This window comes from Serinus canaria, chromosome 6 (genome assembly GCF_022539315.1).
Source record: "Serinus canaria isolate serCan28SL12 chromosome 6, serCan2020, whole genome shotgun sequence".
Lineage (NCBI taxonomy): Eukaryota > Metazoa > Chordata > Aves > Passeriformes > Fringillidae > Serinus > Serinus canaria.
In genome coordinates, this window is record NC_066320.1 from 6,691,170 (window position 1) to 6,706,352 (window position 15,183).

The following is a 15,183-nucleotide window of genomic DNA, read 5'->3' on the forward strand; positions in this document are numbered from 1 at the left end:
TCAAAGAAGGAATTCAAATTCATTTGGCATTAATTGCTCTTGCCACTTATATTTTTGGTTTGTTTTTATTTTGAGCGTGGTGGTAGGAAAGGTATAATATCTGGATTAATTACCTTGATCCTTTAGGCCTTTATAGAGAGATTATTAAATAATTTATTCCTGAGTATTTCCTGGTAATTTGGGTTAGACTGATTGGTCTAAAACTTCCTGGTTTCTTTTCATCCTGATAGAAGATAGATCTGATGTTTTCATCCTGCCAGTCCTCTGGGACAATACTTGCCTGCCCTTAGGTCTTCAGCATGTTCCCCCAGTGGTTCCAGCCCTCCAAACATATGTTCTGGGGACATGGGGGCTTTCACATCTGAAAGATCTGCTCCCTTGGTACATGGGCCCTCTCAAATGCAGAGGTGATAAAGCTGCTGCCCAGAAGGGAGCAAACTGTGGGGCTGCATGGCAGGGAGAGGACAGATATCCTCCAAGCATATATAGTTCTCCAAATGGGAATAAACCAAAATATTTTCCGAACATGTATGGCTTTTCTGGCCCACTACATTTCTTAGTTGACATAGAAAATCCATCAGAAATGATGCTCTGAGGATTCAGTTCCTTTGTCAGAGAAAAACCCCAAATCTCACTCGTTGCTAATTGACTTTTCAGTTGTGGCCCTGTATTATAATATCCTGTTTGATTTTCCTGGTTATCTTCACCTAGAGGCAGTCAACAGATGTTCCCTTCTAATCTTCCAGTAAACACATCTGATATGCAGAGGACCATGACTTTTCACATCTCTTCTGCCAGTCTTTTCTTAAGCAGCCAATTCTTTTCTGCTTGTTTGGGGTGCTTCATCCCTGTCCTTGTCCCCAGTTCTGTCTGTGGCCAGGGGCAGGGGCTGCCAGCCCCTGTGCTGTGGTGGCCCTGTGGCCAGGCTCTGACCCCACTGCTCTTGGCCATCTGCATCACCCCAGGGCTCCCCTTGTGCCATGCCAGGAGCAGCACTGCTGCCTCGGGTCACTCTTTCCCCATTTGCCCACTGTCAGGAGAAAGCATCGATGTTCGCTCTTATTTCCTCACCCAGGCAGAAGGGGAATTCTGGGAGCAGGATGTGGAGATCCAGCAATGTATCAGTGAGAGGAGAAATTGTTGGCAGTGATTTCAACTCTTCTGGTTTTTCCTTTTTTCAAGCCAAGAGAATGTTTTATGTTTTTCTTCTTGAGTTCAGATAAGTTGTTTTGCCAGCATATGTTTTGAACAGGGTCCATTGTAAGCAGTACATTGAAATGCATCGTGAATCTTGAGGCCTCTGGAAGGGTAGAGACCCTCACCAAAATGACCTTCAGATGTCAGATGTGAGCTTACTCCTGCTGATTTCCCAAAGTCAAATGTGGGCGTTGTCTCTTTGTGTTGCCTTTAACTCCTTCATTTTCTTAGCCAAAAGAAGGAAATGCGTGTGCTGCATTGCCTTCCAGTATTGAAAAAACTCAGAAATACTGGATCCAGACTTGCAAAGTGGTATAAATCAGATTCTTTATAGTTTACTGAGTTTTAAATTTTATTAATTATATCTAGTTTAAATTATATTAACTGTATATAATTTACTCCAACGTACTGTACACACAGGACTCATTTTTGACAGCAGTGCAGTGGATGGTATGGACTGATACTCCTTTCAAGCATCCTGCCACACATATGTTTGCACATTATGCTCTGGAAAATAAACTGCTTTAGAAAAGTGCAAGAACTGGTTTTCCATGGCACACAGGAGCATGTTTTTGGCGTTTAATGAAGAAGTTGTTTTGCTATAAATTCTCTGCCGACTGAGTAAACAGCAAATGCTTTTCTCCTTGTGCTTCTGCATTTTCCAGAGAACTTATAGAGTTGTGCTGACTAATTAAATGAACCCTCCCTTTCAGATTTTTTTTTCCATGTCTAGCATATTTTATGACATATGTGACAATATGTGAAGCAAAAACCAAATAATTTCTAAAGCTGGCCTTCAAACATGTTGCTTTTGTTGTTTTTCTGATTGTTACTTTTTCTTTGCACTTATTATTGATATTTTCTGTTGCTTGCCTCTAATTATCTTACATTAATTTTCCCATTTGCTTTCTAAATTATTTTGCAGCTATTCCTCTCCACTCCCCCAGTATGATTCAAGGTGACAACTTGATGCTTTCTGTGAATCCTCATTTTATTTTGTTTTTTAAGCTTTTTTTCCCACAGAGTGTGTGTAGATGTTTGTAGTGCATCCAACCACATCCTCATCCCTTCCATGTATCCAAGTAGAAATGCTCATTAGCCTTTAGCATTGTGTTTTAGAGGTCATACTGTAGTTTCCATTATTAGTGCAACATTAATTTTAGGTAAGCATCAGCCACTAATGTTTTTAGCTAGAAAGTGCATGAAATACTGTTTGGAATTGCTGTTATTGTTTTACACGGTAAGTTACTAATTGGAAAATTAAACAGGGAAATAATTCATTAATAAGCTGCTGACAGTGATTGCCTTTCTCTGGGAGCAATATTCACAAGGGCTGGTCTGCTGCAGGTTTTGTCTGCACTGGAGGCTGCAGTTGGTGCAGACACCAAGCTGGAAGGGGCTGGTTCCTGCCCTGGGGCACAGGCTCCAGCACAGGGCTATTCACCCTTGCTGTGAGCAGTGTGCAGCAGCAGTGCAAAGCTCCTGGTTGCTGGGGCTGGACTGACCTTAAAATCTACAGCCTAAACATCCCTGGTAACTCAGGGACTGATTTTTGTAGGTACTTAGTTTTAACTTCTATTGTTTTGGGTTTTTTTTAAATTATAAATTTAAGACAGGTGCCTAGAGATTTTTGGCAATTCACTCTTACATACTTTCCATCATTTAAATAGTTTGGGTCCAGAAGACAGCATCTTATTTGAGTGTAATTTTTGGCATTTTCGCACTTGATTAAAGCCTCCTTTTCATTATTCATTCTGAGGTGCCTTAATAAGCCAGTAACCATGTACATGATAGGTAGCTCTCCAAAACATTGCCTTGTGCTGAGCCATCAGGCCAAGCCCAGCCTTGCCAGGCTCCCCAGGAGGCTCCTCCATGGTGCTCTGACCAGCTGTGCCTCCCTGGAGCTGCTGCAGCTTCAGCCCAGGGGATGCTCCAGCCAGGCATCCCTGCATCCTACAAACTTCCAGTCTGAAAGGGCCCCAGCTCCTCTGCAGACAGAAACCATGCATGTTTCTAAAAGGCTAGCTAAGCATCCATAAATAATAAGATTATAATCACTTATAGAGTACACAATTTAAAGATCAAGTGTACTGCTTCTGACACAAGTCTGACGTTTATGAAAAGTGTTTGGTTAGCCAGGATCCTGTCCTGCTGAAACAATTCCTCTTGTGAGGAGCTGGGATACCCTAGTGGCAACATTTGGATTTGCTGGAGTGTGCAGTGCATTTATCTAGGAGAGAAGCATGGAATGTGGATACAGTTTTTCTGTATGAGAACTACTGTGAAATATCATGCCTCAGTTTTGTAAAGTGTCTGGCGCATGAGAAATTGTGAATTTGGGCTAGGGTCATCTCAGAGAGCAGTTTTACCTCCCCATCATTACTGATGGACTTAAATTTGAAGAAAGGCAATGTAGCAACATCTTGATCTGGAATTCAGCAGGACAACATTTCCATCATGCTTCCAATATTTATAGCTTGTGTCCCTACTCACTTCTCTCCTGCAGACTGCTAAATACCAAATGTTGATTTCTCTCCTGCTTCTGTGCAGATTTTTCCCTCCCATGTTGGCCAGACTTCTAAATACAGTTTATTTGCAGGCCTGGCCAGTGCCTGTCAGCTGCTGCTGTTGATATCCTGCTGGTCTCAGAGCAAATGGAACTGTGTTGCACAAATTCCCAGTCACACTTCAGAGCACTTGGGGGCTTTTTTCCAAGAGCCATCACAATCCCCTGGATTACTGGCTGACACCCTTAGTTCACTTTGCTGTCAGGAGCCAGGAAATTGAATGGATTCACCTGTTAGTCATGTGATGGTTTAGTTCTTAAAAGCTGGAAGTTTTGGCAACAGCCTTTAAAATAGTGAAGCCGCATGACAGATGTGTCAGCTGTGTCCGGGTCTGTCATACAGAAGGAACAAACAAAATCTGTACTGGCTTCAAGACTGAGCTGGTAACTTGTGTCCCAGCCTGTTATTGCATCTCCTACCTGAAGCTATTCTAGTATGAATTGTTAATTTTAATTATTCCCATGTTGATAGAAAGGAATTTATTAAAAAATATACCACTCATCATTTACAAATATAACTTCTTACTCTCTTATGAAAAAATGGAAAATTATGCATTGGAATGACACTAGCAAGTGTGATTTTTCTTTATTGTCTCTTTTTTTTGCTAATGAATCTAATCTTCAAAGAGAAGTAATGGCATGATTTCCTCCAGGGAGCCAACAGCCTAAAGGAAGTTATGTACTTGGTAGTCATCACTTATCTTCCCCATCAGTGGAAGCCCTTGGTAGCCTGGACTCTCACCCATGGTGCTGGCACTTGCTCTGGCAGCCATCAAGAGTATTTGCAAATGAGACAGTGGGAAGGTTTTAAAGACTGAGGTTCCTAAAATAATAAACATTTTTGATTCTCCTTTTTCTACACTGTCTGGTTGCTTTATGCATGTGAGGCTAATTACTCTCATTTGTGGACAATAGAGCTAACAGCAACAAAGGGATGTTTTAAAATTCTAACAAACCACGACTAATACACTTATTGTGTACAATTTTAATCCAAACTGCCCAGCAGAACATGGTCATTTCACCATGATGTTGCTAGAGCTTTAGCAATTCCTGCTTTTGATAACCAATAGTTAACATGCAAGTACAAGTTTTGGAAGGATCTTTATATTCTTTTTTAGTTTAGCTGGGATCGGGATGACTTTTCTAATGTTTTGAAGTCTGTGTCTGCTGACTTATTGCTGATCCTCTGCTAGTTTCAAGACAACTTTCACTGAAGTGTTTCCTTTTTTTTGGTGCAGTTTCCTGGTTAGTTTCATGGTGGATGCCCGCGGGGGCTCCATGAGGGGCAGTCGGCACCACGGCATGCGGATCATCATCCCGCCGCGGAAGTGCACGGCGCCCACGCGCATCACCTGCCGCCTGGTCAAGAGGCACAAGCTGGCCAGCCCACCACCCATGGTTGAAGGAGAAGGATTGGCAAGTCGGCTTGTAGAGATGGGGCCAGCAGGGGCACAGTTTTTAGGGTGAGTTGTTCTGCGAGTTTAATTGCTCCTGCTCATGTCGCACCTTTCGTTCCCTTTATTCTGTGGATTGAAGTTGTTGAACGTTGACTCTACCTCATCTGAGCACGTAGCACAGGCTGCTTAACTTAAAACATTAAAAAATGCCGACCTGCCATTCCTTCTGTAAAGAACCCTTGCATTTTAAGGAGAGTTTTGCCTCTTTGATGACTGCAGGATGGAGGTGAAGGTAAGGAAAGCCATGGGAAGGCCAGGTCCCACCCCCATCTACTCATGCAACCCTGCCTTGGAAGTCAGGAGGAGTCACACACTGAAAACCCAGAGCAGGTTCTGACCCTCTTGCTTGTAGAGTATGTGAAGAAACAGCACTATCACAAGGAATTGTCTGGAGACACCCACAGGGACCCAGGTACTGAGCTCTGTTCCCAATGAGTGCGCAGCTCCCTCTGGAGTTGCTGGGAGCTGCCTGTCTCCCATCTTGTGGAGCAAAACCACTCGGAGTGACGGTGGAGCACCTGCTGTGGAGTGGTGGTACAAGTAGTACCAGTGCTAGGAACTGACTGTTTTTAAAGCTTAAAGTAGGGAAAACAATCCACTATGATGTGGCCTTTTTTTTTTCCTAATTATAAATTTTGTTCATTACCGTGAGTGGCACCCTGGTATAAACTGCTGGTTCTGTCGGGAATGACAGCTTGTTCCTAATTTCCCCTTCTCGTTTCTCTTCCTGCTGCATGGATGTTATTCAGTAAACTGCATCTTCCTAAAAGTCCTCCCCCTCTAAATGAGGGTGAGAGCATGGTTAGCCGAATCCTGCAGCTTGGTCCACAAGGAACAAAATTTATTGGGTAGGATATATACGGAAAAGATACAGAATGTCTACAGTTTTTCTTTTGTTTCCAATTTTTTGTTAATCCCATTATTTTCTTTAAGTTTCCTAAAACTTTCAGTTGATCTATGTCACTGAAAGAAAATCATAGTGGCTTGATTTAATAGAGCTCTGCTACTACCTTGTGCTTATAGGCATGTAAAATTCACTGCCAGCATTCTGCTTTCATAACTTCTGTGCTTTTGTAATTTTTTAAATTTGAAGTGTTTCTACTGCATTAAATACATTCTAATACACAGTGGCAGTCCTTTAAGTTCAACCCTGTGGTAGAGAAGGTATTTACAGGCCTCAGGTGACACTGTTTTGGGAAGAGCATTTGTAAAATGTGATCACGTAAAGTCCATTACTTATGAAAGATTATTCAGAAAAAAAAATGGTTTTAAGTGAATTAATTGATTCAGCAAGAATCAATTGGAGAAATACTAATCTTTGCAACCTGCAAGAGGCATCTTGTTACACTAAATTTACAAAGCCAAGTATGCTACCCAAAGGGACTGCTGTGTATAGTCTAAACATGCAAGGATGTTTCCATACGTTTCTCACTGTTGTTTTCAAACCACATTGTGAAAATTATTGCATTAGGTTTTCAAAATATTGGTGAGTGTTTGGTGTTCCAAACCTGTTCAATACCTTCTCACTGAGTATTCTTGTTAAATGTCATGCACAAAATTGTGTAGTTTCTAAATATTTACAGAGACAGTATCTGAAATATTAGCCTGCAAAGATTGTACTATGGCCTTAGTTTTCAGCTTGTATTCTTTTTGAACTAGAGAGTCAATATCTTAAGCAGTGTATTTGAGTTTTTGGTATTTTCTTGCTGTGCACAATGGGAGAGAGCAGCTACATTCCTAATTTTTTGTTAAAGGACTTGAGACTTGAAAAATAGCCTGGGTGTTCCTAAAAGCATCTAAAATATATATTAATGAAACCATTTTTATTATTTTCATGGGGAAAAAAAAGACTAACTCTTCTCCATGGGAATTTAATGTGCAAATTGGGCTTCAAGCTAGTTTGTTTTTTCCCCGTGATGGCTGTTGTGATTTCATGCTGAAGTGATGAATTGGTTAATGCACGCAACACCTGCAGATATAACACCTGGCAGATGTACCACAGAAATGCTGCACCCTTCTCCCATCATGTGACACTGCTTTTAACCAAGTTGTTACAAAGCAGTTAAACCCTTTACAACCTCTGTAGGAAAATGATGATACTGTCTATTTAAATGTCTTAAAGCTGCATAATCCATAAATGTTCACTTACTGTGTGATTTCAGTCGGTTTGTCCTAGCATACTTTAAAATGCATATCCTGCCTGTGAAGTGTTTGGCAACAGTGTCTGTTTTGTTGAGGAATGGCACATGAAGTGAATGGTGGTTTCTGTTGGTTGTTCATACAAACTGTTCAGTAATGCACTTGCAGTCCTCTGTGGAAGGTACATTGTCTGGTGACATAGGTGTATTATTAACCACCTTCTCATTCCCTTTCCTTCCCCCAAAAATGTTTGACAGTAACTAATATAAATGTGGTTGTGATGTTGTTCAACCCAGAGAAGCCCATTCTGAAAGGATCTAACAATTCCCCTGTGATGTTTGCTGTGCAGAGGTTGCAGCTGTGATGCTGGGCATGAGAACCAGAAAGTGGAGCTAAAGAAAAACAGTCTCTTTTATTTCACAGGAGCTGCATCAACAGAGAGCAGGGAGAGCTTTGAAAACTATGGGACTTAGTTTGAAGTTCAAAATCTGCATAAATGCATGGTTCCTGTTACAGTCAGTGGCTGTTGCATGCACTGGGATAGACAGACTGCTTCTGAACTGACTTTGTCCCTTCAAACTCTCTGAGCCAAATCCAGACTTTGACTAACTGGCTAATACCAGTTAAAAGTCAGCAGTGCTGTGTGTGCTGGAGGCAGGTTGGATCACCTACACCCTGGGATAAATGAGCAAGGAGGATGCTCCTTACTAAAAGTTGTCACTATTTTTTTCTTGGAGGCAGATATTTCAAAATATTTGCACTAAAATCAAGCTATATATTAGTACTTTTGATTTATCCATTAATATAGTTTAAATGATAAAGGATTGTGCAGCTTTGGCAATTTTAAAAGCATTTTTACCGTAGCAGTGTTTACTATTAAAAATGACTGTAATTTTCTTAAGGACCCATAGGAAATTGAGGGCAGGGAGGAAATATAGGGTTAAAAATAACACGGTTCCTTTTTCCCTAGCCCTGTCATAGTGGAAATCCCACATTTTGGATCAATGCGAGGCAAGGAACGAGAGCTGATCGTACTCCGGAGTGAGAACGGTGAAACGTGGAAGGAGCACCAATATGACAGCAAACATGAAGACTTAACTGAAATACTTAATGGCATGGATGAAGGTAAATATTTTCTCAGAGCTTTAGCCTTGCCTTTGTGAAGGCTTGCTAACATGGGCTGAATAAAGCAAACTAAACTGAAACAGCGCAGGAGATGTCTGACTTCAGGGAATACAGTGTGCATTCCATATTAAACTGATGGAAAGAGCATAAGGAGAAACTGTTCTGCAGTGGCCTGGAGACATCCTGAAATGAGCGGTGAATTTTGGTCTGAAGCCTTGCCAAGCTTAGCAGAGTTTGCACAGTTGCTTTCCAGCATGAATTTGAGAATCACACCCAGCTGGAGGCACACGTGTCTGTGTGCTCAGGCAGGGCCACAGGAAGGTCATTGCAAACCAACAATCAAGTGTCAATAGTAGCTCTGTGGGGCCTTCCCACGGACACTGAGCTTGGCCCCTAGAGCATTCTTGTTTCAAATGGTCTTGTTGGAGATTGCCTCCCACAAGTGCACAGCCTGCCATCCTGATGCCCATCTGGGAAGTCTGGCTCCCTTGTTTTGCTTGAGCATTGCTGGTGGTGTGAGAGTCCCTCAAGATGAGGGCCCCCAGCTGTACAAATCCATCAGAAGATGCTGTCACAGATGGTCCCCGAAGACAAATCATGGGCAAAGCCAGGCTGTGGGGCTGCAGCCATCCCTTGGCACCACTGCTTTCTTTTCCTAGGAAGCATTTTTCAATCCTCATGCTGATAAACCATTTCTCGAGCTCTTTGCATCTGAGTGTGAATGAACAGTTTGTGGTGTGAACTTTGGTTTTCTGGAAGGGTTTGTCCATAGGATAAACATATCCACATGGGGGCAGCAGGAAAGGCTTCACTTTGAAGTATTTGAGCTGCACCTGAGCTTGTACAAACACAAAGCAACAGCAAAGATCTGCTTGCTTTGTGATGATCTATTTGTTTTAAAATAAATGTAATAGAAGCAACCAGACAGGAGGGCAGAAACACTGCAAATGTTTTGCCAGTGGGTTTGGAAAAATAAAATAAACCTCATCACCGAAGGGTACCTAAAAGCAGCACAACAAGCAAGAGATGGACATGGTCCAGGATAGTATGGCTTGGGGAATTATGATTGCTGCAGGATTGAATGCAGTAGTTGCAGCCTTTGAAAAAGAAAAATCTCACCACTGTCCCTCCTTCTCTGCACACTGGCATGGGATCAGAAGTGATGATTTGGTATTTGGGTGAAGTAGTGGTGCCTTGACAGGGGTTGAGGTAGTCAGCACTGATCAGCAGCTTGCTTATTTCCTTCATGTTCTTCTCAAACTGAGCTTAGTTTGATTTGGGGGTAGGAAATCTGGGCACAGAAATATTGTTCTGGAGTGCTGCAGCTTGCAACACATTTGGAAGAGCTCACATATGGATAAATTGACAATTTACAGAGATGAGCTCAATAAATAAAAACACTTTGAGAGAGGAGGGCATGAAGCCCTCAGTACTTAGAGTCTAAAATAATAAGCTTCACAGTATGGAGCCACAGGACAATTTTCTGATCTACTGAGGGTTTCAGGTGGCTCTTTCCCTCTGGGGAGCTGCTGTTTGAGATTGGTGGGTAAAAGTGCAGCCAAATAATCACACAAAGTATGATGGACATTATTCTGTTAGAGTGAAAAATATTTGACACCTTAAAAGCCAAACCTCAGGAATGGCTTTTAGAAATCCAGGCAAGCATTTGTGAGAGGAAAAGGAAAAAAATACTGTAGACACATTTGCTGTAGTGATTATTTGTTCAGTTTGTTTTAGCTTAATCCTTCTCTAGCTAGGAAAGCAAAATAAAAAAACAAACAAAAAAAACCCCACTGTGCATCAAAATAGTTTTGACTATTTTGATGCATGGTGTTAACCCTTTGACAAAGGTTTTGACAAAATTCCACTCTAGTTAAATTACACCTTTGCAAAATAACAAATTTGTAGACTTGAGTGAGTTGGCTTTTTTTTCATCTGAACTTCTGGTGTTTTGTTACAAAATACCACAGTCAGACTTGGCTCGGGGGGAGTATCTTGCATCTCAGAAGACATAACTTTGGAAGAAGTTTTATTCCAGGTATGAACTCTGGAGGCAGAAGCAAGCTTTAATTTAAATGAAAAGCAGCCACATAGTCATTTAGAGAAATTTAGTGTGCCTTTGCAAGAAAACTCATCTGCATAATCATCTCTGAGTGCCAGGAGGTGCTGCAGAAGTGCCCATTTTCTGTTAAAAACAGCTTTTCTGTCAAAGCTGCTGTGATCACAAGTCCTTTCCTACCCTGTAGTGCAGGGGGGCAATCAGACCTTTATTGCAGCTCCTTAATAGGCCAAGCTTTAGTGATGCAGTTTGCTGCTCTGCTTGGTTGTTCCTGTTTTGCTCTCCCCCTTAAGAACAAAACCAAACATGCTCTGAAAGACTCTCAGCAAATACTGCAGGGAACCTTCTGAGATTTATAGTGCAGCTCTACCATTTAGCATTTAGGAAATCAGGAGTGAGTTGTTGAATAAAAACTAAACGTGAACTTCACTAATAATCACCCTTGAGAAGGTTTCCTGGGGGAAAGAAAATTCTACAGAAAATATAAAGAAAATAGAATTATCATTTAGAAAATAATTCTGCATGCAGGGATGAGAGCAAGGACACGCCTCAGTCACAAACCAAAAGCCTGCTCTGCACTGGGAGCAGCACCATCTGCTGGGAAACCTCATCCTAGACCCCAGATCATCCCGGGCAGGAGGCACTGCTCCAGGGCTGCTGCACCATTAAACAACAGCAGAACTTTTGGGTTATTATCAGGAGAGAACAGTGAACCGTGATGTAAAGAGCCTTTTTTTTTTGGTGCAGTCAGGTTTCTGCTCAAATAGGTTTTATTTTAAGGATGGTGCTGTACTTAGGCAAATACAGGGAACTTGGCATTTTTAGGAGTAGGAGGAGTGTGGCTCCAAACACAAGGGTAGCAATTCACAGCTCTTGGCCATATTCTTTTTATTTATACTTTAATCAAATAAAATATATGTATTTTTGGAATGTATTCCTTTTTTTAGGAAGAAGCTCTCTGTCTTGTAATTGGTAAATACTTCATGTTTTCAGACAAGCTCCTTTTATAGATAACTTCTCTTTGCTTTTAACATTCCTTCACCCTTTAGAGGTAGCTGTAGACAGATTGTGGGCACAAATGCACACACTGGGGTAGCTAATCTTTTAAAAGTTATTTGCAAACTAGTGAGTGAGCCAAGAAATGCAAATGCTTGTGGCTGCAGTAAGCTTGCAGCTGCACAGTGTGGTTTCAGATGGGAAGCAGGAGTTTTTACATAACTGAATCGACAGATCAAATCAGAGTGTGACCTTGTTTATGCTTGAAGTGAAAAATACCACCATAAATCACTCTGCATTGATGTTGCCCCCTTTCCAAGAAAAGTTTTTAAGCATATTGCTGTTAAACTGTATGTTGTGAATGGATAAAAGACCACACAAAAATAGCCATAAAGGACATTGCCTTATTTGAGGGTGAAACATCCTGTGGCACTGGGAGTGTCTGGTTATGTGTGTGAAACACTGAGGCTGGGAGCGTGGGTCTGGTTGCCAGCATCTTCCTGCCCTCAGTTGCTCCTTGCCCCTTGCCACATGCTCTCCCTGCCTCCATCCCCCTCCTGGATTTTTCTCCATGTGGAAGCTGCCTCCTGCATGCTGTGTTTTTAGTTCAGCAATTCCTGAATGGGTACAGCTCTGTGTGGGGAGAACTGTGATCCTGTGCTCACCCCACCCTGAGGTCTGGGCACTGTGACAAGGTCAGCTCTGCTCCAGCCAGGACTGAGGGAGGGTTGCACAACTCAGAGAGCTGTTCAGTCAGGTGAGATTTGCTTTTTCAGTGCTAGCAAAATTCTTTTGAGGCCCTGGCAAGGGAAACCAGATCCACACAAAGACACCTCAAAGCTCATGAAACAGCCAGGTGTTCTGTGACTTGTCTTGCTTTATTTTGAGTCAGAAGATCCTTGTTCTCTGTTACCTTATCTGAAAGTAAAAAAAGAAAGGTATTAGATGTGGATGAACTTGATCCACAACTGCCTCTCACCAGAGAGAACTGTTGTGATTGCTTTCCTTGACCTGAGACAGCCTGTGTGAGGTCCCTCTTGACCTTGGAGGACATGGCTGGGTTTCTCTTCTCCAGTCCTGGAGCCTTAATGTTCGTGTGGCAGCCTGCATCACACTCTGTGAGGTTCTTTTCCTGCCTCCTTCCCCTCTGTCCATCTCCTCTCTCCTCCACCACTCCTGTGGAAGGTCAGACACCAAACCATTGCAGGGTAGGTGTACCCACACATGGGTGGCAGGAGAAGACTTCTGCACACAAAATATTCACCATACCTTTCTTTTGACTCACTGAAGCTGAGTGGCTGTAAGAGTTCTTGGGCTGTTAGCACCAGCCAGAGAGACAGTGGCACTGGGAGATTCTTCCCAGTTCTGCCACTAACCTTTCTGCTTTGCCTCTCCATGCTTTGCTATCCCTATCTGCCTGATGGGGTGCACAGCATACTGCTCTGTGGCTAAAACCCCCTTCCCTCCAAAACCCAACCACCTAACCAAAAAATGCTTCAAGGCTTATCATTGAAACACTCTGCCCAGGAATGAAGTGTCAGCAGCTGAGGGAAGTAGCAGTGATGTTATCTCCCTCTGTAAAATGCATGAGGTGTGTTTGGGAAACGTGACCTCTCCCAGGACTAGTTTTCCCTGTTTCATTAATTCTGTCATGCTAACACTGCATTTCTCAGGGCAGTGAGAGAGATGGTTTGATTGCTCATCAACTTTTCTTTTCCCTGTAAGAGGGCAACTTCATATAGAGACTTATAAATGTATATATAGGGAGGTTGTGTATCCAAACACAACCTCCCTATATATAGTCCAACTCCTCTCCATGCCTGACTATTGCTCTGCCTCTCTTATCTTCCCATCTCCCTCCTCTGAAGGAAGGTGCCTGCCAGGTTCAAAGGACTTTGAAATGTTCTTGTACAAATCACTATTTTTCCATTTCAGGAGAATTTTAATTATCCTTCACCTCTGAGAGCATTTTAGAGTGGGTTTTTTCTCTAGCAATAAACAGGAGATGATGAGGATTTACCAGTCAAGATGATACCTGCCTGGGAGTTTAGGAATCCAGTTTGTCTCCTGCACAAGCCATTGCTTCCAGAGGCTGCAGGCAGAGTGACTAATTCATAGAGGGCTTCAGATATCAATCTCTGAGTCAAAGTAAATGGAAGCTGACATTATGATAAGAAATTATTCACTTCTGGTTGGTGCATATGATCCACAGCAACACTGTGAGATTAATCCAAACTATCTACTGAATGTTTTAAAGTGGAAAACTGACTTTTTACCAAATTTGCATTCTAGTTTTATTGGAATTGTGATTGAGCTTACATGTTTAGAGGAGGAAAATCTCTCAGTCACAAAAAGTATTTTACAAGTGTCTTTTGTCTTAGTATTATTTCTGGTGTTCCTGCTTTCTCTTGCTGGATCTGATAAAAATGTCATCTTTTGAGGAACAGACTTTATTTAGAAATTCCCTTTCTTAGGAGGAAAATAAGGGCTGAAATTTGTGGAGTGCTGCAATGAAATCCCATTACAATAGATAAAAAGGCCAAGTGCTAGAAGCTACAAGGAGAAATGCATGACAGTTATATAATTGTCTCCATTTGTTTATGGTGTTTAGATCACAGGGATTTCACCAATGCATTTGGGACACCAGTGCAAATTATATATGGATACACACACATACAGTTGCAAAAGTCATCATGTTTTCGTTTTATCAGATTTTTCCCCAGTGCATAAATGCAGAAAACTATCTCATGTGCTAAACTAATTGATAGGGATAGGTACTCTATGCACCTTTCTGAGCCCTGGTGACCCTACAAACTGGGAATGTGGCTGAGAGCACTAATGGTTGGTAACCTGACTCTGTTTCAGTTGTATCTGAGGTATCTAAGGTTCTCTAGGAAGTGAGGGGCACAGTGCAGTTATTCTGGGATAGATAACCAAATGGCTGGAATCCTGATGGGGAAGGGAAGCTTGCTCTTGGTTCACTGGTGGTGCTGGGAGACAGCTCTGTTGCTTCCACAGTTTCATGGAGAGCTCAGTGTCTGGTCAGGATCTGTTGGATGCCAGTCTGGGCAATAACTGTCTCAAGTGCCTCAGGTGGCCAAGCTCTGGATTGCACACCTGGCACGAAGGGAGATAGGTCATGAACTGACTGTGATCTCCTGTGGTTTTCTTTATGCCAAAACTATATGGGGAGACAGTCTGGGAATAATATGGAGCTATGCTCTGAAAGATCAGATGGAAATGAGAGAGGGAAGAAGCTTGAATATCTTCTTCAGCCTTCCTTGGACTTCTATGCCATGTGACAATTCATGACAATTCTGTCATTCTGTGGCAGCTGCTACTGCAGAGACTGTCACACCTAGGGACTTCCCTGAGGGCTTCAAAGGATTCTACACCTGACTACTTAGGTGTCCTAGCAAGTCTTTTTGCCTATTGCTGTTGGCCCTCATCGTCAAGATTTATACAAAAGTTCACAGAAAAAACAAAGCTTGATAATTGATAGCATTGAATGGCTTTTTTTTTACTGCTGTAGTAAATAAATAATAATAAACCTCCCAACCTTCTTGGGCATTTTAAGGCTTATTCAAAGCCCCAGATGTGTGTGGGATGAACCTGGGCTGGGGATGCCTGAAGGTTTGACCTGT

General features: G+C 42.2%; 1 protein-coding gene across 7 annotated transcripts in view; it reads left to right on the forward strand.

Annotated features, from left to right (window-relative positions):
- ANK3 (ankyrin 3) overlaps positions 1-15,183 on the forward strand; it is a 339,095-nt gene that overhangs the window by 278,006 nt on the left and 45,906 nt on the right. For all 7 annotated transcript variants that reach the window (XM_050975984.1, XM_050975977.1, XM_050975979.1 and 4 more), the window contains 2 exons: positions 5,002-5,226; positions 8,330-8,484. In XM_050975984.1, the coding sequence (XP_050831941.1) occupies positions 5,002-5,226; positions 8,330-8,484 (380 nt within the window). The remainder of the gene's footprint in view (positions 1-5,001; positions 5,227-8,329; positions 8,485-15,183) is intronic.